The sequence below is a fragment of the Molothrus aeneus genome, chromosome 6, assembly GCF_037042795.1.
Source record: "Molothrus aeneus isolate 106 chromosome 6, BPBGC_Maene_1.0, whole genome shotgun sequence".
In the NCBI taxonomy this organism is placed as follows: domain Eukaryota; kingdom Metazoa; phylum Chordata; class Aves; order Passeriformes; family Icteridae; genus Molothrus; species Molothrus aeneus.
The window spans coordinates 16,681,948-16,705,358 of NC_089651.1; the positions used below are offsets into that span (position 1 = coordinate 16,681,948).

At 41.3% G+C, this 23,411-nt stretch overlaps 1 protein-coding gene across 11 annotated transcripts in view; it reads right to left on the bottom strand.

Moving 5' to 3' along the window:
* Window positions 1-23,411, bottom strand: part of BRSK2 (BR serine/threonine kinase 2) — a 303,999-nt gene that overhangs the window by 139,889 nt on the left and 140,699 nt on the right. For all 11 annotated transcript variants that reach the window (XM_066553002.1, XM_066552999.1, XM_066553001.1 and 8 more), the window contains exon 2: window positions 12,053-12,147. In XM_066553002.1, coding sequence (XP_066409099.1) covers window positions 12,053-12,147 — 95 coding nt within the window. The remainder of the gene's footprint in view (window positions 1-12,052; window positions 12,148-23,411) is intronic.

Genomic DNA, 23,411 nt, shown 5'->3' on the forward strand with positions numbered 1-23,411 from the left:
TATGTTAAATTCTGCCCTACTGAAGGCCAGAGAGCGGGTATTAGATTATTAGACAATGATAGCAGGATTGTAGCATCTTATTTCAGGTTAAGGATGCACACAACCCCTAGCTTTCTTTAAATTCAAAAAGCTTTTGAAGAAAAGATAAATGGAAGTTTCTAAGTCATATATACGAGTAGTAGTATCTCATAGCTAAAGGTCTGAGGATACAGAACTATCAGAGGGGGTTATAGCTTTAAAGAAGGATGGCTGTGGGGTAATCTAAGGAGTGGTACATAGAGAACTCAGAATCAAAACAGGAGAAGAAAATTGTACTTCCATGAGTAGTAGACAGTTATAGCAATAAGGAAGAAATTACGAATTGTACAAATGGTATTGCTGTTCAAAAATGTGAAAAAATAAGGGGAGAGAAACCAAGCATTTCTAATGATCTGCACCTGGAAAACAAGTGGAAGATAAATAGAAACTGTAATGAAAGGGACAGCTGGAGGGATGATAGACGATGGAGGTCAAGTCTCTGTGAGAACCAGCAATTTGAGAGAGCGAGAAATGAAAGAGTCAGAAATAGCTAAGACCTCTCTAGAAGCGCAGTGAAGATATGTCAATATGTTAATTATTTCATCTATTGTCTGCTAGATGTTCCTCAAACTATACCCACAGAACTTGTCTATATCTACAATTTGATTTGTATCTAACACTTAAATCACAGAAATTCAGTTGTCATGTCCTTTATTCCAGTCCAGTGCACTTGTGATCTTACTTCCAGTGTTACCTCCCACAGATCTCAAGTCTCCAGGCAGGCTCTAAGAGAGTATTCCTCCATTACCTGCTAATGTGGTTGCTCTCTTGTTGGTATTCAAACCAAAAATGAAACGTGATCATTACCATGAGTTCCTTTAGGCTGCTAAAGCCTCAGTGTCCCCTCAGTAAAGCAGCTTTTGAACCAGTCCTAAACCCACTTCTTGCTATGTTTATTTTCAGCTGTTGAGACTCCCATTCTTTGTATGCTGGCCTGTTGATTCTCAGTTTTATGCATCAATTTTGATTTTGCTGACCCTTTTCATACTAAATTTTTGTGGCATGACTCCTAACTTCACTGATCAGTTGTTTCTGCCATGAGGCTGCAACATACCATACTGTCTCCACAGCTTTGAAGTGTTTCTTCTTTCAACTCCTATAGATTTTTAAAAAAATTGCTTGAAGTCTTTATTTGATAACTGACACAAGTTTATTTATTGCTGGAACCAACAGCCACAATAGCTGGTCAATCTCTCTCCTCACATCTGCACTGGGGTTCAGGTTAGATATTAGGGATGAATTAAACCACTAGGAGTGCAAGGCAGCACTGAAACAGGCTGTCCAGGGAAGGTGATGAATCTCATCCCCTAATATTTTCAAAACCAAGACAGACAAAGCTAAAGCTGACCCATGGCAACAGCAGTTCTTGTTTGAGTGGGAGGATGGACTACACAAACCCTCAGAGGTCCTTTCAACCCTTGTTTCTATGATTCTGCACATTTGTCCAATGTTTCACTCCTGCAAACTCTAACAATCTGTCTGTCTTAGATTTCTCCATCCTTAATATCTCCTCTCTTCCTGAGGCAGTATGTCATCAGCCCCAGACTTGACATTTGAGACTGAACCCTGGCTCAATCTGTATTGAGCTGCATCTGCAGCCAAATAAACGCAGAGAAACACTAAATCATTGGTGTCTGCCAAAAACCCAGGTCAGTTAGCAGGAGGGCAAAATGAAATACACACCCTTTCAGTGCACCAGCAGCAAGTGGCTTTGCCCAACACCAAGCAGGTACCATGTCCTCAAGCACTGCTAGCTGCTGCTTTTACTAAAAGTGTTCCCACCGCTATCAGTCTTGCACAGCAATGCAGGAAGGCAAGGACACCATTTCTCCTCAAAAATGAAGAATTTGATGTTAACAGATCTCTGAGGGGGTTCTTTCCTGTTATAGGCAGCATTTAGATCTCTTTCTACCAGTTGCTGGATTTCCATGTCAGTCCCTCTGAAATACATCTCTTTATTCTGATAAATAGATAAATTTAGTCTACTGAGCAGGGCCCAGGTACCTTGCCTGCTATACTGGGGATATTCAGGTACTACAGAGCAACCAAATCTCCAGTTTGACTGCACTGCTGCCCAGAAGGAGTCTGGTACTCTGAGGTATCTCCACAAGACTACTTCCTAGTCCAAGTTCCTCTGAGACTGCTGAACTCACAGCTTACACTCCTAGAGGAAAAGGAGGTGAAAACACAGCCCCAAATGACTGTGAGAACAGCTGTGTGCCACACTGCCCTCTGTCCAACGACCTTAGCCATTTGTTCTTAAGTAAATGTTTTTATTTTCTGGATTTGATAAATCAGGGATTGATTTAAGAGGTGGAAATGAGGATAAAATGAACCCATAATACCTAGAGGATAATTTGTACTCTCTTTCTTGTGTGTGTCTTTCCTTTGGAAGCGCTGCAGTGGATGGTGAGGGACAACAGGAGGTTAGCAAAGGACAGAAGGGATTTAGGAAGGAAATTCAGGGGCAGCTGAGGGAGCAGGAGTGAAGAGAGGAAATTCATCAAAGAAAAGAGATAAGAACATTAGACTGAGGGGATTTATTTCAGGGTATTAGGAAGGAAATATAAGAAGAAAGATCTCTAAAAAAGAACTTTATGCTAAAGTATTTTACAGATGGAGGAAATTTCCCTCTATTGACAGCAAGTTCTTTCTGTTGGACCATCTACACACACAGATGTAGAAATGCACACCAGATTTCTGACCACAGAGCAATAGTAAATTCCAGTCTATTACAAGGATCCATGGTGACATTTCTGACAGTGTAACCAGACTTCCAGAACACTCGAAAATGTAATCTATCAGGAATTCTTATGAGACAACTATATTTTTGTATAATGACTGTTGAAAATCTGTTTCAGGTACAATGAAGAAAACTAGTAACACAATCCCCATCTCCTGATACATTTGTTATAATGGTTTTTGCATATTCTGGTGACTCAAGTTCATTTCAGATCTTCTAGTCTTGATTACAGTTGATATATAGAGCTGTACAGAAGGGTGCAAAAAGCTATTAGGAATTGGAGGAATAAGCTAAATTTCACAGCCCAATTCCTTATGAAAGGACTTGAGATGAAACACGTTTTATACATAATGCTATTATTTATTTCCTGTAGCTATGCCTGCATTTGAAACTTACAGATAATAAAGAATGTTTTTCTCCTGGACCAACAGGAAACCCAAAAGTAGAAAAGAAACTACAGACCTGCACTCTGTGTTACACCTTGCACCAGTGACATTCCCTCACAAGTTCCCTATCCAAGGTACAGAAGAGGAGGTACTTGGGAGAGCTGCAGTAGAAGAACGTTTGTGTCTGTGGTTTATATGCCAGGAACAGGAACAAGTGATCCTGTTTTATAGGCCAGATCCTTCTTCTTGAGTGTTGACAGCTATTCACCCCTGCCTTACCAAAATGTTCTAAAACCAGACTTTGAATGTCTTCATTTTAGCATAATCTGGAGCACCAGTTCCAAATTTCCCAAAAGGGTAATGACTTTGATTGCCTGATTGAGTTTTCACCAAGTGTTCTTGAAAACGCCAGCCTGCACCCCAGAATTTATTGCCACTTTTAAAAGTTGCTGTTTCCACTAGGGACAATGCATGATGTTATAAAAGAGATGTTCTCGAGCAATTGCTGCATGCTGAGAGACTGCAAGAGATGCACAAGTTCAAGATTAAACTCAATCTCACCTTCCCTATGGTTTGTAGAGAATTAAGGCAACATCTCCATTATCCCTCACATAACACAAAGCCTTTGCTGCTGCCTCCCCATGCAGCTGAGCACAACATGTTCCATTACACCACAGGATTCAAGAATACCAGGTGTTCTGACAAAGCAGCGATTTCTGCTCCCACCTTGGAGAAAAATCAACCATGCTATGACTGCAATTTTTGTCACTGTGTGGTAGCTGGGCTTGGGCTCTCTCAGTGTTGGCACACCTGGAAAATTCTCCTGGAGTTGGATGTGAAACACCATTTTGAACTAAAACTCGGGGGTCTCTTCTGTGTGGTGTGTGCATCCACAGCAGGGGAGGGCAAACAATGGTTTATTGCTACAGGAGGGCTCTTCATGAACAGACCAGTGTGTTAAATCCATGCCAGCTGTGGATACAGCATATCAGGATGCCAGAAGGCAAGGCAGCAAGTTCAAAAATAGAACCTGGTAGAAGAGAAAATACTCAAATACCTAAAAACTCACCACTACAGAGATCAACATGCAATAACAGCAGCAGAGCAAACCTGCAGCAGAGTGCACCGAGCTCCATCTGACGGCTCTGGAACTAACAGTTAATTGCACTGGGATTGGGCCTTCCCAGATTTTTCCTAAATTTCTGCCAACTACTTAATAGCACAAACTGCAGGGAATTGACTGAGTAAGGCCTGGTTTACACCTAACAAATGATCAGTAAAATGTTCATGTTGGACAGAAGCATGCAAAACAAACAGGAAGAGCCTGTATCCCCTAAATGACAGCGCAATGCCAGTTCTTGGCTTTGAGCTGTACCAGTTAAATATGCATTAAGGGACACATTTTTTTTTTTGAGCTGGGAAATTCATACACTAAACAGTGCTGAGAAAAAACTTCTTACAGAAAGGTAGTGCTGGCTTACAGGGCACCATCCAGTTGTTTCAGCAAAAATTTAAGATAATCTTTGAACAAAGTCTTTACTCAAATGGTTTGCCTGCTACATACAGGAATGGACTACATCCCTTAATTGGCATGGATCAGTCTACTGATATTTATGGTGTTTATTCTACATGATGATGCAGGGTTAAATACCTGAACCAACTGTGGTCTCAGTCAATCTACTCAAGGATTTATGTCCCATTACTGCTAGAGCTGTTCTGATGCCACTGGTTGTCTTTTCAAGATGAAAGAAAAAAAGAATTAAGAGCCTTCCAGACAAGATTCTGGAATGTGAAATGCAAACCAATGTACAATGGAGTGAGAAGTCTTTTCACCTGCGGTTCCCCTTGCCTTTCAGGGTAACTCCTACTGCTTGTTCTTCCCCCAGAAATGAGCCTCAAGCCTGACAACAGCTGAGGATCCCAGTGCCTTCTACCATTCCCACATGTGGTGTAGGGACACAACTTTCTAGCTGGGGATGGTGGGTCTGCCCCAAAGCTGTGGACTCTTGGAGCCTGTCTCAAGGCTTCCAGTATCTTGGCATGATAACATCGGGCTCAGAGGCAGTGGGAGTCCTGAACAGGCAGGACTTTCAGGGTCTCTGCTGGGGTAAAATGCAAAGAGGACTCTTCAACAGCCTGCTACAAATACAGAGACAGTTCAAAAGAAACCTAGACTTTGATATATCAGGAGTTCATCGAGATGAAGTTATTTCAGAGAAAACACTTCAGCCAACCAACATCTTTTGATAAAACTAAGCTTTGGCCATGGAAGAGGGGAATTCGCAGAAGCTTTAGTAGGGAAATCAACACAAAGTTAAACTATTTTAAGTTTCACTCCAAGTGCAAGGACACTGCAATTACAGTGGAAACAGTCAAAGCTGAACAGAAAGCGATTTTACTGGCTAATTATTGAGAGAAGCTTCACAGGTAGATGAGGACTAGAATGCTGTGCACATTCAGATGTCTCATCTCCAGGAGCAGATACCTCCCATTGAGGCATTATGGTTATAATCAACTGAAATGAAAAGTAAACAGCACTCCTTGAGTTCAGCTAGCTCTGGCCTGGGCTCGTGAGGGACATTTACTGCTGCATGACCAAGCCAGTACATGAGAGTGGTAGAGTGTCTATGCCTATGTGTTTGCACACACAAGGCTGTGGGTAGAACATTTTGGGTACAATAGAGGTTTGAGCCAGACTGCTGTAAAAGGCCAATTATTTTAATAGCTTGCTCAAATGCCTCAATTGATCATACTAACTTTAGAAAGCAAAAGGTACTATGCACACTTGACAGGTTTGCTCCTCTGACAGGTACATCATGTGCTCGTGATTCCCGTTTGATTTCCTTCTTTAAGAATGCCTCTAACTGTGTTCCTTGTATGTGTGGTGGAAAGTGGAGGTGGAGAGTCATTCTCTGAAGGAAAACAAAATTACCCAACTTCTTTAAATGCTCAAACAGATGACAAGTGAACAGGCTTTCAATACTCCCCAGCAGCTCCAGTTTAAAACAAAACACTCTGCATTATACATTCAGTAACAGATCCCTAATCCCAAACTCCCTCTAGCAGGAAGGAGCCAGGGGGAAAAAAGTCCCTTTCATTTTGCCTGTATTTTTCATATTGCAAGGTGCTTTTTTATCTCATTGAACTTAGAAGAGAGACTTGCAGACAGGATGCTGTGCTAACTGGGTTGCTACTAGAATATGAACAAGGGTCACAGGCACAGGGGCTAAGCCTGCGTTTGTGCGCTCCTGGTCTTTGATGGCTGCCAATCATTCCTGCAGTTTGCTCAGTGCCTATGCATGTCACACACTTCTAATCTGCTCTCTTCCAGGGCTAAAAGCTGGCAAGCATGTGGTAATGCTCCAGGTTAAAGATAAACCACAATGAGGATGAGAGTGTATAAGTATGAATATACTCATTTATACATTGAAACCTACATGTTCAACAGCAAGTGAAAATATGAGCATGTACATGCTTTGGGGTGATTTAATTTCCTTTATCCTTTCATCTTTTTTTTTGCCACAAGTACAAGGTCTTCTGGGTTATTTTCTTCTCACAGCAATATGCCAGCCAATTAGAAGAATAATAGATGAGTGTCAGCAAGTTAGCACAGTGCTCCTGCATCAAGAAGTCCTGGAAAGTTTGATGAATTCTTTAAAACCTTTTCCTTGGTACTTCTTTTTAATAAATGGAAATAACTTCCCTCCCATTTGCTATTTTAATATAACCACCTCCAAAATCTTGTATGCTAATATCCTGGAGTACTTTAAATGTATTTCACTGAGGATATATCCCATGGCCTTGTCTCTTTGTTCATTTGTACACAGTGCTAGAAGTACTCAGTGGGATTCAGCAACAGCTTAACACTATTTCCACTGCAATCAATAGCAAAACTCCTAAATACTGCAGCTGGGAAACAATTAGGCCACTATTGAACACATCAGAAAAAAATATTGATTTAGTGGAATTGAGGTTTGGTGCTGGTGAGTTTGGCTTTGTTAGTGTCAGGCAAACTGCCCTTGTTGTGATCAAAGCTGAACTTGAACCAACTTCAGTCCTCTTTGCTTCAGATTTAACTTCTCCTTGATGCTGTTCTGATGTTCTAGTAATGATTTCTGTAGACCAGCCTGCAGTTAGCAGTTGATGACAGCTAGGTCACCCAATATCACAGTCTGTTCTTTTAAAAGTCTGAAAATAAGGTATTTCAAGTAGAAGCTGGTGTTCTCAAGTATTGCCTTCTTAAATTCACTTGGGGGAGCCTAAATTTCTGCTTCTACAGACAACTTGCACAAGTGCATCTCTTTATGCCCCAGACAGAGATATGGAACTTCCCAGAGATTTCAAGATTTTCAGATTTTCATAATTGAAATTCCCAGCTCTATGGATTTTCAGGCCAGAGAGGCCTCATTGATCTGATCAGAGCTAACACATAGCACGGATCAGGAAACCAACTACACTTCCTGCTTCAAGTCCAGCATCTGAAGTTAAACTAGGATCTTGGTTTTTAGAAAAAAAATACTGCAGTGCAATTTGAAGTTTAATTGTCTTTCAGGAGAAAAATTCACTAGAGCTTTGGGTGGCTTGTTCCAATTAGTAACTTCATCCAGTGGTCAAACAGGCCTAGTTTTTCAACATGTAATCTACCTACAGCTTACAACTATTAGTTTCCAATCAGCTTTTTCTACCCAAGACTGTAATATCCTTTGTTATCACATGCCTATGCTCTTTATCAGTATTTACAGACTACAATTAAGCTATGTCTTAGCTTTCTCTTTGACAAACTAAGTCCCCTGAATCTTATAAACATGACCTCTGATTGTTTTCTTACCCTCTCAGATACTTTCTGAATTATGCCCAATTTCTAAACTTTTTTCCTTGAAGAACAGGCATCTTAACCAGACAGACATGCTGCATTTCAGCAGTTTTTGCAACAAACAATGACAACTATTACATGACTTTCTGCAGCAAAAGAGGGAAAGCAGAAAAAAGGCAGAAGTCGCAGAATGGAAGGGAATGAAGAATGAATAGCTTAAAAAAAGAGAAAAGAAAATGGAGAGGGGAGGAAAGACTCTAAAGTAGGATGAGGTAGCAGAGAAATAAACATTGAAGTAGAAGCTCAGGAAGAAGTAGGAGATGATGAACAGACCATGCAAAGCAGCAGTTATTTACAAGTATACTTCCATAAGTTATCCTGTCAGTTCCAAGAGGAAGTGACGCTCGATTCTCCTACCTGTCCTTCCACTCAATCATTCCAGGCAATCAGGGGTCTCCAGTAGTGATTGCTGCAAGACCTTTTGTGGTTAAGAACACAGAGAATTGTGTGCAGAATTTTTTGGAAATAGAGCTCATTAGCCTCCTCAAAACTCAGCACCTGATACAACTGAGCTCCACAGCAGTGGGACTGCTTTTTTTCCCATCCCCTACCCTGGAAATACCTGCCTTGCTTCAAGGCCAGCACTGGAGGACTCAGAAGAAACAAAAGGCACACTGACACAAAGCACACATATGGAGCTCTGGGCTCCAGTCATCAGGCCTGGGACATCTGTGGCTTTCTGAGGATGCCTGCATGTTCCAGTAATTAGACCAAGGCCAGCTGTCCCCTTCTCATTCTTCACCCTTTATGCTCCTATTGCTTCTACTACCACTGTCTGTCCAAACAATGATTTGTCTGATGGATCACCAATGAGTAGGTTTTTTATTGTTGTTTATTCTTTGGAAGGCTGGAATGGAAGAGAACTGGTGAGACAGTAAAGAGGAGAAAGGACTCTTCTGAGTATATCCCACAAGAAACCTCAGTGTTTCCAAATGAGCTTTTGCCATATCAGAGGAAAGATTTGCTTTAACCTTTATATTTTCAAGTCATGAACTCCAAATGCTTGTATTGATACTGAAAATGCAACCATCAGTAGTGAACCTGGCTGCTCAGGAAATGTTACTGCTTTATAGACAACTCTGGAATTCTGGGCCTAATTTCCCTGTCAGTGGTCCAGATGTAATTCAAGGAAATTAATGAACCATATTTCAATCTCAAGACAGTCTCTGTAGCACACTTTCACTGCTTTCTGAAATCTTTCCTGCCAATTTGTGCTAGAGCAAGCCAGAAGTACTGTGGGACACAGGTCTCCACATCAGCAGAGTTTCCACGGAAGAAACCCAGTGAAGCTTTTAACCAGTTGAGGGAAGGCAGGAGCGAGAACAGAACCAACCCTTGTCCCTCAACTGTGAAATTACATATGTAGCTTTGCCCCAAAGCCAGGATCCCAGACAGGCCCAAGCTGGAGCTGGAAAAGGAACACTGCTCCCCGGCCCGCATTTAGCAGTCAGGACATGACAAAGCAAAAGGCTGTGTGTGCACTGAGCAGCCCCATCCCTTGACAGGGCAGTAAGCACTTGGATGATACATTTACAGCAGCCTGTGCTGCATTGTGCCTGCCCATGTATCATCTCCATAGCAGCAGTTCTGCTAATTGAGACCAGCTGCTACAATTCCAAATTCTTCTCTCCAGAAATATCGATACTACAACGTTATGATTAGAAAGCACTTTACCAAATGCCTCTCAATTCTGCACAGCTCAATGAAGAGCAGCTGCAGAGAGAAGGGACAGTTCCCTGAATATACAGAATAAAACACTGCAAAAACACTGGAGAAATGAAGGCTACAAGAAGCAAGTCAAAACAGAATAATGATGACAAAGAAAGCAGCCTGCTGTATATGCTTCTGCCTGTCACTTTAGATGTTGAAAGCATCGTGAGCAGACTTTCTCCTTATGCTCTAGGATAAATGGCCATAGCACTGCACTGTTACAGCTTCATGTGGCAGGTGTGCATGTTTGTCAGATCCAGCTTTTCTGTCCAAGGAGACATTAAAGCAAAATCCATCAATCTGGGTCTAGCTTGGAAGAGTAGCTGTGGTCTTGAATCATTTGGCTCCAGGGGCTGCTCTGCACGGCCCACTGGCAAAGAAAGTCACTGGAACTGATAAGCTGGTGGGAAGCCTTGCAAAGTAGGAATGTCACCACACCACAATGACTTGGCCACACTTTTGGCTGTCTCCCTGTGGCTGCTGGCTCCACACAGCAAGCTGGATGCTATGCAATGGTCACACTGGGATTGCCAAAAGCTGCAGCACTTTTCCCCTCCAGCCAGACTGGATTAAACTGGCTATCAGTATTCTAAATTCACATAGAAGTCTCAGGGCCTGTCTGTGACCACCAGGCACAGGGCATTCCTGAAAAGACATCTGGTTACTGAATTTATGTAAGAACTGGGCGAACCACTTCAATCCCATCTGTTATTCCAACCTCCTGAGCACAGAGAACAGAATCCTTGAAAGAGAAAATCACACAAAGGGTCTGAAAATGAGAACCACGATGCAATGTGTAATTTCCTCCTGAGAAAGATGCTGTACAATCTTACAGAAAACATGGCACGCTCCAGCATGTGGCTGTGTAAACAAGGGCCTAACACACCGTTTCACTACTCAGATTTCATACTACAACCGAGGTAATGCAACACAGCTAAAGCAGAGAGATCGCTTTGCTATGCTAAGTGATTTGCCTCCTACTCTGAAAATCAGCGAGGTAAATAAAGTGTTTTATATAAATACCAGACAGTTTCTCTCACCAAATAAATGCTCAAGTTTTTTAAAAAGATTCCTATTATTTTTCTCTGGAATATAGTCAGTGCTTAGCATCCCATTCAGATTTTACCATTTATACACAGCTCTCTTATCTATTTCACATTCTAACTTTTGGTCTACATTAGAAGTCTGCTTGAATCCACAGTACTGCAGGAGAGGGAATTCATCGATGAAATTCCAAAAAGGTAAAGTCCAAACATGTTACAATTGAGTATAAACTTTCAGAATCCTTGTCTGAAAAAAAATATGAACTTACATTTTTTGTGTAACATTCACTGACTGCAAATTACACTCCATTTTCTTTCTGCTCTGAGTAAGGCTGCTATATTTACTTGTGCTGGTAAACAGCTGACACAGAAGTCCATGTGGGAAACAGGAGTGTAAAGATGAGCTTATATAGAGAAGCTCTGTGTGCTTATATAGGGAAGTCACCTCAATAAAGTGCTCAACACTGCACGCAAACATGTTAGCGTAATTTGCAGGTGACAGTGTGACGGAATTCTGTTGATTGCAGTGCAGTTGTGTTCCTTCCCATCAAGCTGAATTTAGCCTCTCTAGTCACCAAATCACATGAATAAACTGCTATGCATAAATTTATTTTATTTTTAGGTCTCCAAGATCAATCAATGACATTCATGTGAGGAGAATCACAAGGCTAGGTAGAAAACAAACTAAGCTCTTCTGAACACTAACAGTCATTGGGACCATCGGGACAAACATCCTGAAGGTTTCCAATGGCACAGCTCTGTGGATTGTAAACTGAATTACAACAGCTTTAAGCAGTTGTGGACTTTGGCACATCAGTCATCATAGAGAACTCATGCAGCAGAGCAAGCAGAAGGACTACTCAAGCAACAGATCCACCAACTCTCTTCATAGTGACATTTGTATACCTCAGCCTGCACTGTACCACAATGACACTGTGGTAGTGCTGAAAGTCAGGTGCCCAACATACACTGGCCCAGCAGAGAAGCACCATCTCTGCAGCTGACTGTTTATTTCGTGCACAAAGCACAGGCATTCTCCCATTTCATTTCAGCTGGCCTCACCTCCCCCATAACTAAATTATTGTTATTATGCTCCACATAATCCTAGTACTGACAGGGATGTTTGTTATACATAATTAAAGATATTAATTTTGCATGGAACAGGAGACACAGAGCCAGGAACTTAATCTTTTTTTTAAATCTTCCATTAGAAAATTACCTTCATTAGCACCGACTCACTGAGCTTCTCTCTGTTGACAATTTTTATCGCGACCTTCTGACACGTGACACAGTGAACCCCCAACTTCACAAGCCCTGCAGGAGAAACAAAGCAAAATAGAAAGGAAGAATTGGTTAGAGGTTGAGCTTAGTTGTCAAGGGTTTTCCTTTTAGAACACCATCCAGATATTGGCAGCTTATATACAAACAAATTCCCATTAGTACCTCCTCTAGCCAGAAAAGGTCTTGTGAGTAAAGGAAACACTTCAGTCCACATTGTGACCATTTGGCAGTGAAGTCATCAACATCACTGATGCTCCTGCAGTTTCTGCCACTAAAACTGTGGTTTTGTTGAAGCACTGTAGCCCAGCTCGCACCACTCGAAGTACGTTCTACCAGGAAGAAGTTCTGGCAATTGAACTGCACTGGACTAAGGGCATTTCCTACACCTGACATCAACAAAAAAAAACAAAACTAGATGGTCAAATGTTTGCTTCTACATTTCTCTAGCTCCTTCCAAAGTTTCCATGATCACAATAAAAAGACACTTAATTTTGGCTTCCCTTACTGTTTTAATTTATCCTGCTGGATAAAGTTAATACTGTGATGAATGCCACTGTGGTGTGGAGGAACATCAGCACATGCTGCTACAATTCTAAGTTCTTGTTTGTTATTACTTACTATATTCTTGTCCTCAAAAAAGATAGAGTACTGTTAACTGATTATATTGGCAAAAGGATGTGATATCCCTGATAGGATTAGGATATTTGAACTATCATCAAAATATGTAACACCAAGACTTAAAAGAAAGAGGTAAGTAACATATATGAGCCATTATCTTCTGCAAAATTTTCATCTAAGTCTGGTGACATACATGCAGGTACATTAAGATACCTCCACAAGTGAGTTTAAGATGGTCCCTTGAGCTCTCAACTCTACTGCCATTAAGAATATTTGTAGCTGGAAAAGTTGTACTTCATAGGTTCTTCAAGTGAGATCTTGTTTGCTTCAGGTTTTACTCTTGTCTAACATGCACATACAGCACACCACCTGATGGGCTGGATACAATCCCACTCCACACTACATGCCAAATTGCCATTTAGGTTAATTCAGTTATAACTGAACTAAAAAAGAAATGGCACCTCCCTGGTGTCACTGAGACCTGCTGTGTTTTGCAGGGCATTTATGAATAATGACATCAAACAGTAGAAAAAAAGACTAACTTAGTTCCCAGCTCCCAGGCTAGGTTGCAGTTAAGAAGCCAACCCCATCCCCTAATGCAAAGCATGAAGCCAAACACATTGCTTTATCTGGAATTTGAACACAATACATTCCAAATAAAGCAATGAAACATTGAACACAGGACTTCACATGCCTTACTGAGGGGCAAATAGATTCTTGCCTTACTACAAACTGGACCCAATTAAGTGAGCTAGAGTTTCATCAGGGACTTCAGCAATCTTCTGCAGGTACCTGTCCATCCTTTTTCTAAGCAGTTAATCGTAAATTTGGAATTATTTATCACTGGTTATTATGTGGAGAAATAAACTCCCAACTTGCTTCCAGTCACATCTCTTTTATGGCATGCTCAAGTGTTCTGGATATTTCTAGTCACATAATTTCTCAGTCTCATCTGGTTAAATGCTGACATCCTCACTTTCAGCTACGACATAAACAAGTCACAAAAATTAAGAATGCAGTGCACTGACGAATCCATTTGAAGCTGTGTACAGCAATAGTGTGTCCTCTGCCTGAAGTAACCGAGAGCCAGATCTAGGGCAAGATGCTGTGATGTCCAACCACACCCACTCTTCTATCTAAATTTTTTCTATTCAAGTTGTAATATTAACTAAAGTACTTCTGGCTCTGTGTTCACTGTTCAGAGCACCTGCAGCCTTACTTATGCTTCTTCCCTTTGGCTTTGTTGTGTGTTTAGACAGAGGCTACTTAGCACCACCCTGTTAAGAGCATGCACTGTTTCTATCTGCGCTGATTGCTTCCTTCCTGCTTCTGGGACTAACCACAACCTTACATCACTCTTGCAGCAAAATGACAGCACTTTCTACATTGCTCTTAGTTACACTTTCAAATCTCAGTAGAACTTCTAAATCAGTCCTTTATATCTAGACTCCCAAGATCTGTGGCACTGTGTTTTACTGTTTTACTGTACCATGGCATGGACCAGTTATTTTCAGAGGTCAATAAGGGTGAGAAACAACTGCTCTCTACCTGGTTCTTCACTAATAATATACTAGACTTCTTATATCTCACACTTAACTTTTGTCCTCCCTGAAGCACCCTAGAAGGGTTTAACCATGAACTTCTGGGACACAGTCATGCTGCACAAGATATCTTCACAGTGTCCTCTGTCCTTGTAGCTATTAACCTACCACAGAGGCTCAAAAATTAAGATTAAACTATTCTGTTTACTCCAATAAAAAGTTAACCAGCTGTGAGAAGACAGCAAACACTTTGCAAAAATAAAACTGGTACTGAATGACATTGATTTTATATTGAATTAATTTCATTGACCTCAAGAAGTCATTCTTGATTTATGCTATGGTATCAAAGGATAGAATGAGAAAACATATGTGAGATTTAATGCGTCTTTCCTCTTCTCCTGATTTGCATTTTAAAACCAAAAAAAAAGAAATGCACTGTCATTGCTGTCTGTTTTGTGGAGATAGAAATTTTAGACAAGCTTCTGAACAGCCCAAGACAGCACTTGTCACTGCACTAAATTCACTGAATGTAATTTTAGGATAAAGAAATAAAACATGTCGCTATGCCTCGCTTTCTCCCTTCTCTCCTGGCCACCTCCTTTTGACATTTGCATGTCAGCCTAAGCAGAAAAAGAAAAAAGGAAAAAAAAAATCCCTCTTGGTAAGTCCATCTATAGGATAACACTCCTCTCCTGCTACTATGAAGAAAGCCTAATTGAGCTGAGGCAGGAAGGGTTCATCCTCAGGACTTCTGTTTCTGTCCCGTAATTTCAGTCAATTGTGGAACTACACAATTGAGATGAAATGTCTGAAATGTGGAATTGAGATCCTGTGGGCTTCTGATTCTTAAGGAGCCCTTTCACTGACACAGAGAACACAAACCATTCAAGATGTATTATTTATCTACATAATAACAGACCTTAGAGAAAAGCAACTATGTGAATAAATTGCTAGGCTGCAACTGAAACAATGGAAGTGGCAGAAATCCTGCTTGGAAACAACTGCCCAAAGTGTGCTTACAGAGTTGTGGAAGAGGTGGTGCATCTTCCATTTTTTCCTCTTCTGTATATGCAGCTGTTAATGAGCACTTCAAAGCTGTTAATGAGCACTATATAAATCCTCCTCCAATACAGATGTGTCAATAAGTTCAGTACTTCTTTAAAAGCTTATCTACACAGTCAGCCCAGCACACGTACGTGTGTCTTCTGCAAAGGAAACAAACACGGCTGCTGCTGCTGCAAGGATATTTTCCACTGGCTTGGCTTACAGCAGGTCTGCCTGGCAACAAATAGATCTTGAACTTGTCTGCTTCGTGAGTAATTAACCCCTCAAATGCAGGCAAGTAACCTTTCTGACTGCTAAAGTTAACTCTGGTCTGTCCTGACAGAAAATCTAAGATGCTATGGGAATCAATTGCTTGAAGTTTCCTCCACCACCTAGACAGCTGTCACACACACCTCAGATCTCCATCTATGGGTCATTCCTGGGGACTTGGACACTAACATCCCAGGGCTTTAAAATCAGTTGTTGCATCCAGTGAACTGCAAACATTGGGCTGCTTTTGATCTTAGCCACTGAACTGCATCAGAACCAGCCCTATAATTGCAAGTTGGGGAGTAAAGACGAAAACATGAATACACTGGAAAGCAAGGGGATGTGTAAGTTAACACTGTCTTTTCATCATAACCAAACCCCACAATTTGGAAACCAACAAGCATAAAAACCCCAGATGACACAAAGATGCCACTGAAGGAAGAAGAGCAAAGGGAAGTGTGCAGGTCTGACACAGCCATGATTATTAGTGACCTGCTAATAATCGTGCCTGAGCATTTTTTTGCTGGCAAGCTCCCACTCTGTGGATGCTTACAGATATACAGATAGTTTTTGAAAAGGACAGGAGCTTATGTGATGAGCAAGGGACAGATTTAGATCAGCCGGGAAGGTGGACAGCCCATCCTGAAGCAGTACAGAGAGAAGATGATTCTTTTACCCAAGAAGAATGTTCTGTGGGGATGGAGAAATGAAAACTTCCCTCCAGCTCAGACAACATATTCACTGTGAATCCATGACCACAGCAAGTGGCCAATATTGTAACTGGCAATCACCTTCAGGACTTTTCAGCCAAGGACAGGATTTCAGAAGAGACTCATTTACTTTTGCCTTGCATTTTGTGTAGCAATTTTCTCTAACAGAAACTGAATAAAGCATTAAGAGCTTGGAGCTAGTGCTATTTGATATGCACTTTACAGTTGTGTAAATAGTAGCATCTTTCTAATATCCTGTTATTACAACTCTTCGTTAGAGAAAGAGTTTCTTTCCCTAGGAACAAGAAAGAATGTTTTCAGTACTATCCAAACCTGAAGTCTGCCAAAGACACCAATCTGAAACAAATTATCATTTTGAGCCAGAAAGAGAGAGCAATAAATGATGAAACACCACTGTTGTTTAAATACAGCACTTATGGTATATTCATTGTCAGTGATGTTTCCAGTCTTTCAGAAATGCTAAACACACATCACTTGTTATCCTGATTTTTAACCAAGAGGCAAATAACTACTCAAAGAAATAAAGGTAGATTTGCTATATTTAACACATATGATTTTTCCCAATGGTAAATGGAAGTCTCTTGCTTTCTTTTAAAATAAAACCAGCCTAAAGTAAATTGCTGTAGTAGGAAAACTCAACACTGATTTCAGAAGATCATCTGCACACACATGTTGCTTACTCTTCACTTCAGAGCGCATTGTCAAAAACCTTAAAAAATCCGAGCAGAAAGCCCTGGTCTGGCCAGAAGTGTCTATTTTGGCTAGATGAGCAATTAAAGGGATGTCTAGAGAGAAATATCACTCCTCTTTTAACTTGAGTTAGCTAATTGCCAATTAATTCAAGTCAATGAACACTCTGCAAATGTTAATCTAGGCACTGCAAAACACAAACATTTGTGGTTTACTTCAGGGCTCAAGTACTGGCAACAAACTATCTGGATTAGAAAAGGAACAAAAGTTCTAGGCTGACAAACTCCAGTACGCTGTTTTTGAAAAAGCTTGATGTGTATATAGTGTTGCTGCACATGAACTTTGTACATATGCTCTTTATATATAAATAATTTAATTTTTTATCCCCAGAAATTGGAGGTTGATGTTGTAAATCTTAAAAGAATTTATGGATGTTCATTCCTGAAAACTATGTGCGCTAACATTTGCAAGACCTGCAAACCTCAAGGATGCCAGTGCAGAAAATCAGCCCTTAGAGCAAACAAATGCATTAATGCATGCAGGGTGGAGGACAATCCTAAAATGTAATATTCCTCCTCTTTATTCTCCACAGTTATCTTCACAAACACTGTAGTTTCAATTAGGGTTAAATCAGTTCAGTTACAGTGTCTAGCTCTGCTGACTGCAGTGAAGTTGCTTTAGATCTGCAACAGTGGAAAATGGATTAAAATTTGGCCCACAGCAACATGATTTCCATAGCCGTAAAATAAGGATAATAACACTCACTTACTTACCTTGCAAGGGGTGTAGACGGATTAACTGATTAATCCTTACAAAGAATGTTGGAAAGGGATATAAATCCTATCCAAGTTTTACATATAACTACCAGGAAAACTGCATTCTAAATACAATCTGGAAAGAAACCTCTAGATAATTTCTTATTATTAGCTTCCATTTTACATCCTATTTCTTTTAGAGCACAGATTTCTGGTCTCCAATGATGCACATCTTATACTACTCTCTTAGTTGAACTGGGAAGAACATCGTTACTGAGCATCCTACTTACAGAAACCAATAATTGCCCTTAATTACTCAGTCTCATTGAAGAGATGTTTATTTTCTATAGCAATGGTTATCTCTAATTATTGCATTTAAAATAAACAGAGACTTACATCAAATGACACACAAATTACATGGTAACAATTTATAATTGCAAAATGGGAAAAGGAGGTATAGGAGAAATCTAGAAATCTAAAAGGATGAGGATGGAGCTACCCAGGTTGGTAATGAAATATTTTGACTGTGGACGCTTCTACAGAGATCATCTAGTGCAAAAAGGCTGTTCTGAGAGCTCATGCATTAATTGTTTTTCAACTGCACAAACTGTAATTATGGTAGGACTAAAGCCAGAGTTCAAATGCTCAGCAGGAGCATGGAAGGAGAGGTTCATCAGTGCTGAGATGCACATGCCTCAGTTCAGAGCTCAGGAGAGCTGCACACTAAATTGCCACAGCCCAGATTTACTGTCCTGAGCTACGAGCACTGTCAAACATCTGCTGGCTTGGCCAGTCAGAGGGACACACTCCTAAGCTCAGAGATTGGTGAGAACAATGCATCAGCTCAGATGTGACTGGATCCACATGCCTGATATTAGGGAACAAGAGGCACAAACATGTACAGATATATATATATACACACACAGGGCAGCTCAGCAGGAGCAGTTTTTACACTGGATGCCTCAGAGATTATGGTGGGATCATCCTCCAAGCTCAGCAGGATCAAAACACACAGAACCAACATCACCTCTATCGATTTCTGTCTTGGTCTCTTTCTTGCAATATTTCATAAATCAATACTTCTCAGAAAACCTTTATGGCCCCTGAATATGGCAAAGAATGTGAGTGTTGAGCCCTTTTGATGTGCTCTCTTTCCCTTCTCACCAGACACGCCCACATATCTAAAGAGGCCCCCTCAGGGAACCAGGACACAAACCTTCATTGGCACATTGATGCTGCTTTTGCAAAATACCACTATTTCATCAGACAAACTCTAACAAACTCTTGAAGTCCTCTGGGATCTATCAGCTGCTTGTGATGTCTATGGGCTGAGTTCAAGTCTTTGTTCCTGTATAAGAACACTTAGGAGACTAAGCTTTACTACAAGTGCAGACTTCAGCCTCCAATGTGGCCATCTGAAAAGTGTCAGGGCAGCACCCCCATCCCTGCACATAGGGAAGGAGAAGAGTGGTTTCACTGGTTTCAGATTCTAGAGACAAATTAAAATACAACAGATCTTTCTACTGATGCACCTGGAGAGAAAGCCCAACTCTTTTTACATGTCTGGATGGGTATTGGGAAAACTGCTTTCACTTGCAACTTCCCTAGTCAGAAGCCTTTTTTTCCCTCTTTCCAGGAGCTGTACATCTCCTTGTAAAGCTCCTCCTGAGGAATGATGAGAGCCATGTTCGCCTTCAGACTTCATTAATCCTTTGTCAGGAGATGACCAAAGACAGCCATTTTCAGGTATAGCAGGAAGCCAGCAGAAGTCTGTCTATCCTGCCTATGGTATCTTCTGGAAAACACGTTGCTGTAATTAGGTAACATCTGGGTAATGAGCCACAACATCCCCACTTGGTCCAGTGATCTATTGAGAAGCACTGATGCACTAATAAGGAGGGAACAGTGAGCAGCAGAGAAAGAGAGGGTGAAGAAGGAGGAGGGGAAACAGCAGATAAACTGCTCTTCACATGTACTTTTAGCTGATGTTAATCCCATTTTCTATGCTAATTTCTTACACCTTCCCTTCTTCACCACACCTTTCCATGCTCCGTCAAGAAGTCCTCACAGCCTTTTGACCTCCCATCAGCCAAGACTGTTTCAGCTAGGTTATATGTATATTAAAAACCTAATTAAAAAGGGGGGTTACCATGGAAAACCTTTATAGAGCAGACAGAGGTCATGCTCTTCACAAGATTAGGCTCACCACAGAACACTTCATCTACCCAGCTCAGTGCTGATACAGCTTACTCTGCCCCCTGACATCTCTTAATCACCCCCTGACAGATTCCTAACAGGATTTTCACTGAGTGCTGATATGCTGCCCTTCAGTAAGGGCTCAAGAAGTGATTGGATTAACCACACTTGCACCCAAGCCTTGGACAAGGGGCCAAACAGCAAGCCACAAGCTCAGGCAGCTCCCAGGAATTCCAGAAGGGCTTGTTGATAGCAGTGGGCTATGGCCCATACACAGGCAGAGGAGAGATGCATTGGACATCCACTGCATCTGCTGTTCTACAGAAACTTGTATTGTTCCAAGGACAAATTGCTCTGTGTTCTGTGGAACTAACAGAGGCTGACCACTTGCAGTTCCACACCCTGAATTTCATTTCATTGTCCACCACAAAACTCTGGATCCTCCTCCAGTCCCAACTCACCGCATCTATGGACATCCTACTTCACTTCTACTCTCCTCCAGTGTCCTGACACCTTCAATTCCTTCCCACACCTCTATCCCCACTGAATCCAGTTCCTTATGCCTCCTGCAGTAATGCCCTCCATAGTTTTACCCATTTGTCCTGCAGTTCACCTGCCAGCTGCACAATTTCCTTCTGTGTACCATATTATCTCCTTTCTCCTGTGTAAGAGACAACAGGGGCCATGGCCAGTCCAGATCTGTGAGCACATGGTCACTGTAAGAAGTGTAGGAAATAGCACATTTTCTTAATTATACTGAGTATGAGAAACTCCAAGCCTCTGGTTTAGGACAATGGGAAGAAAGACCATCTGCAAACTGAATTCTGATTTACAAACAGGAAAGTCACAGCAAAAGAGAAACAGAATAAAATGTAAAAAAAAGAGACTATTATAATTTTAATGAATAGAAACAGGCATATTTAAAAAACCCAATCTGAACAAACTTTAAAAAGTATTGCCTTTAATTTGAGAATAATGGCTAAGGTCACAGCATGGAGCTGAAAGGATTTATTGACTCCTGCACCAAGAACAGGAGCTGTCTACTCATGTAGTACAAAGTACAGTACAGCTGGTTCACTGTGCTCCCTACAAAGAGAGGAAAGCAGAGCATCATATTCAAAACATAAAAAGGCCCAAGCACCTCATTAATTTTAGGTATGAGAAACAATGCAATACCTACAGAGCACGGTCAGCTGTGCTTCCACAATAAAAAGAAAGAAAATAAAATGAATTTAATTTCCTCACAAAAGGAATGTGGTTAGATAAACTGGAACATTACAGCCCACCTTCTGATACCCAGTTTCATCACATGGAATTCATACCACAGGGTCTGAGGCTAAGTATGTCCTGAAATATGACATCAATTTCAAACTCAGGCAGGAGCCAGTGATTATAAAAGGATGAGACCTCTGCTGTCAAAACACCTCTTTGTGTCATACTTCTCCTCCAGGATTTCTATGCAACAACTCCAGCCTGGGCTTCTGGAAGATCTCACAGTGAATTTTTCTCTTCTGGAATGATTCCATGGGTCTGATCTAAAGCCTTCTGAAGTCAATGTAAAGGCTCATCTGTTTCAGGAAATTGCAGATCAGTTTCTTCAGCAGCAGCTTAGAGCTGTAAAAACCTGGCTTGTTCTAATAGGTGTTGCTGCAGACAATGACACTGAAGTGCTACAGACTTGGCTGTAGAAGACTTTATTCCAGAACCAGCTGTTCTCAAGGGTTACCAAACTGTACAACTCCCTGTATGTGTTAACTATCACTCAGGTAGAACAAATCTGCAAGCACAGTTATTCTTTAATCTTCATAAACTTTTACTGCACCACCTCCCTGCACAGGAAAGGGTTCTGCTTTTAATCAGACTGGTATTTTCTTAGAATCAGAATAAAATGCTTAAATTAGCCTTCCTACAAACACTATTTCAAGGCCAGAGCCTTGAAGTAGTGTTTGTAATAATAAAGAAAAGAGTAGATGAACTTTCTAGAAGTCAATCTAGAGTCTCATGCCCTGTGCTTTTTTCTCTGATTGCTTTCTATTCTATTAATGATTTTATTTCTTGGCCCCACACATGTATCACAAAGCATTAGAAGACTTCAGGAGGTTCAATCAGAAGATTCACTGTAAGAAGGAGGACAATTTTTAAGCCTGGACAAGTACGTAGAAATAAGCAAACAAACAATAAGCAGCTTGTCCCTACAGGCTACAAACCTGAGCAAAAGTTAAAATATCATCCCTCAAAAACAACACTCCCACGTGAGGACCCAGTTTTCCCCACGTGTACGTTACTGTGACCCCATTGGCTTCCTTGGAATTGTTCCCAGCTCCCTGTGACCGAGAACAGGCACAGCAGCCCTGCCAGCCTCTCCAAGGAGGTGACACAACACAGCACAGGCTACAAACAGTGGCCACAGAGGAGCTCAGTGTTGACTCGGAGTCACTCACGCTCAGAAGAGAAGGCAGCTCAGAAATAATTGAGAGTGCTGTGCCTGTTCAGTGTCCCAGCATACACAGGGGATAAACGTGCTAAAATAATACAATACTGCCCAGCAATAATGGCATTAGACAAATCATGTATCACTTCCTGAAAAGCCTCTGGCCTTAAGGGATACTGCCTGTACAGGGCACAGAAAATACTCTTTTGTCCTTATGAACATTACATGCACTTTAGTTCTTCGGTTTTGTATTTATTGTGAGCTCCTAAGCAACTAGAAACTGCTGTGATATTCTTTACTGTACTGCAGGGTCAGGCCACCTGCACACTCAGGCCATGGCCAAGTTGCCCAGAGTTGGATATGAAGGGTTTCTCCCTGAACACAAAAATCAGCAGCTGAAATAGCTTATAGACCTGGCAGGACAGGTATCACAGCAACACTGAGTGTGACCCTCTGTGCTTAAAACCAAGAGTTCAAGGTTGCAGTCCAAATTTTACTAGAGTTGATAATTTAAAAAAACCCTCTCAGCCAGAATGGAAAAAGACTTTTAGAAGAGAATCAAGAACTTTCCAAGGGCTGAATATAGAAAAGCCTCAGTCTTCAGACTTGGACAGCCTAATTCTGGTACCTCAGTCCACAAACTAGTGAGCCTGGTTTGGTCAGATGGACAAACAAAACCAGTTTGGGAAACACTGTGAGCTGCAGTGACCTGTGAAATGTCACAAAATGGTGGAACAGCCCTGCCATATGCACAGAATCTGCTTCCTGAGTTCCAGCCAGGTCAGTGAGGCTTCCTGCACAAGCAGACTGGCTACACACATTAGAAACAGGAGTGCAGGAAGGCACGTGGGTACTGTGAGCTCTACCAACAGCAGAGGGTGCAGCAGACACAGCCCCACAGGTTTCAGCTGCAGAACGACCTTGTCTGAGTTTCCTGAGGGACCATTTTTACTTGCATATACAAGACTTTAACTCTTCCCTTCTATTTCACAAGATACAAGCCCCTGCAAGCACCAGGAGA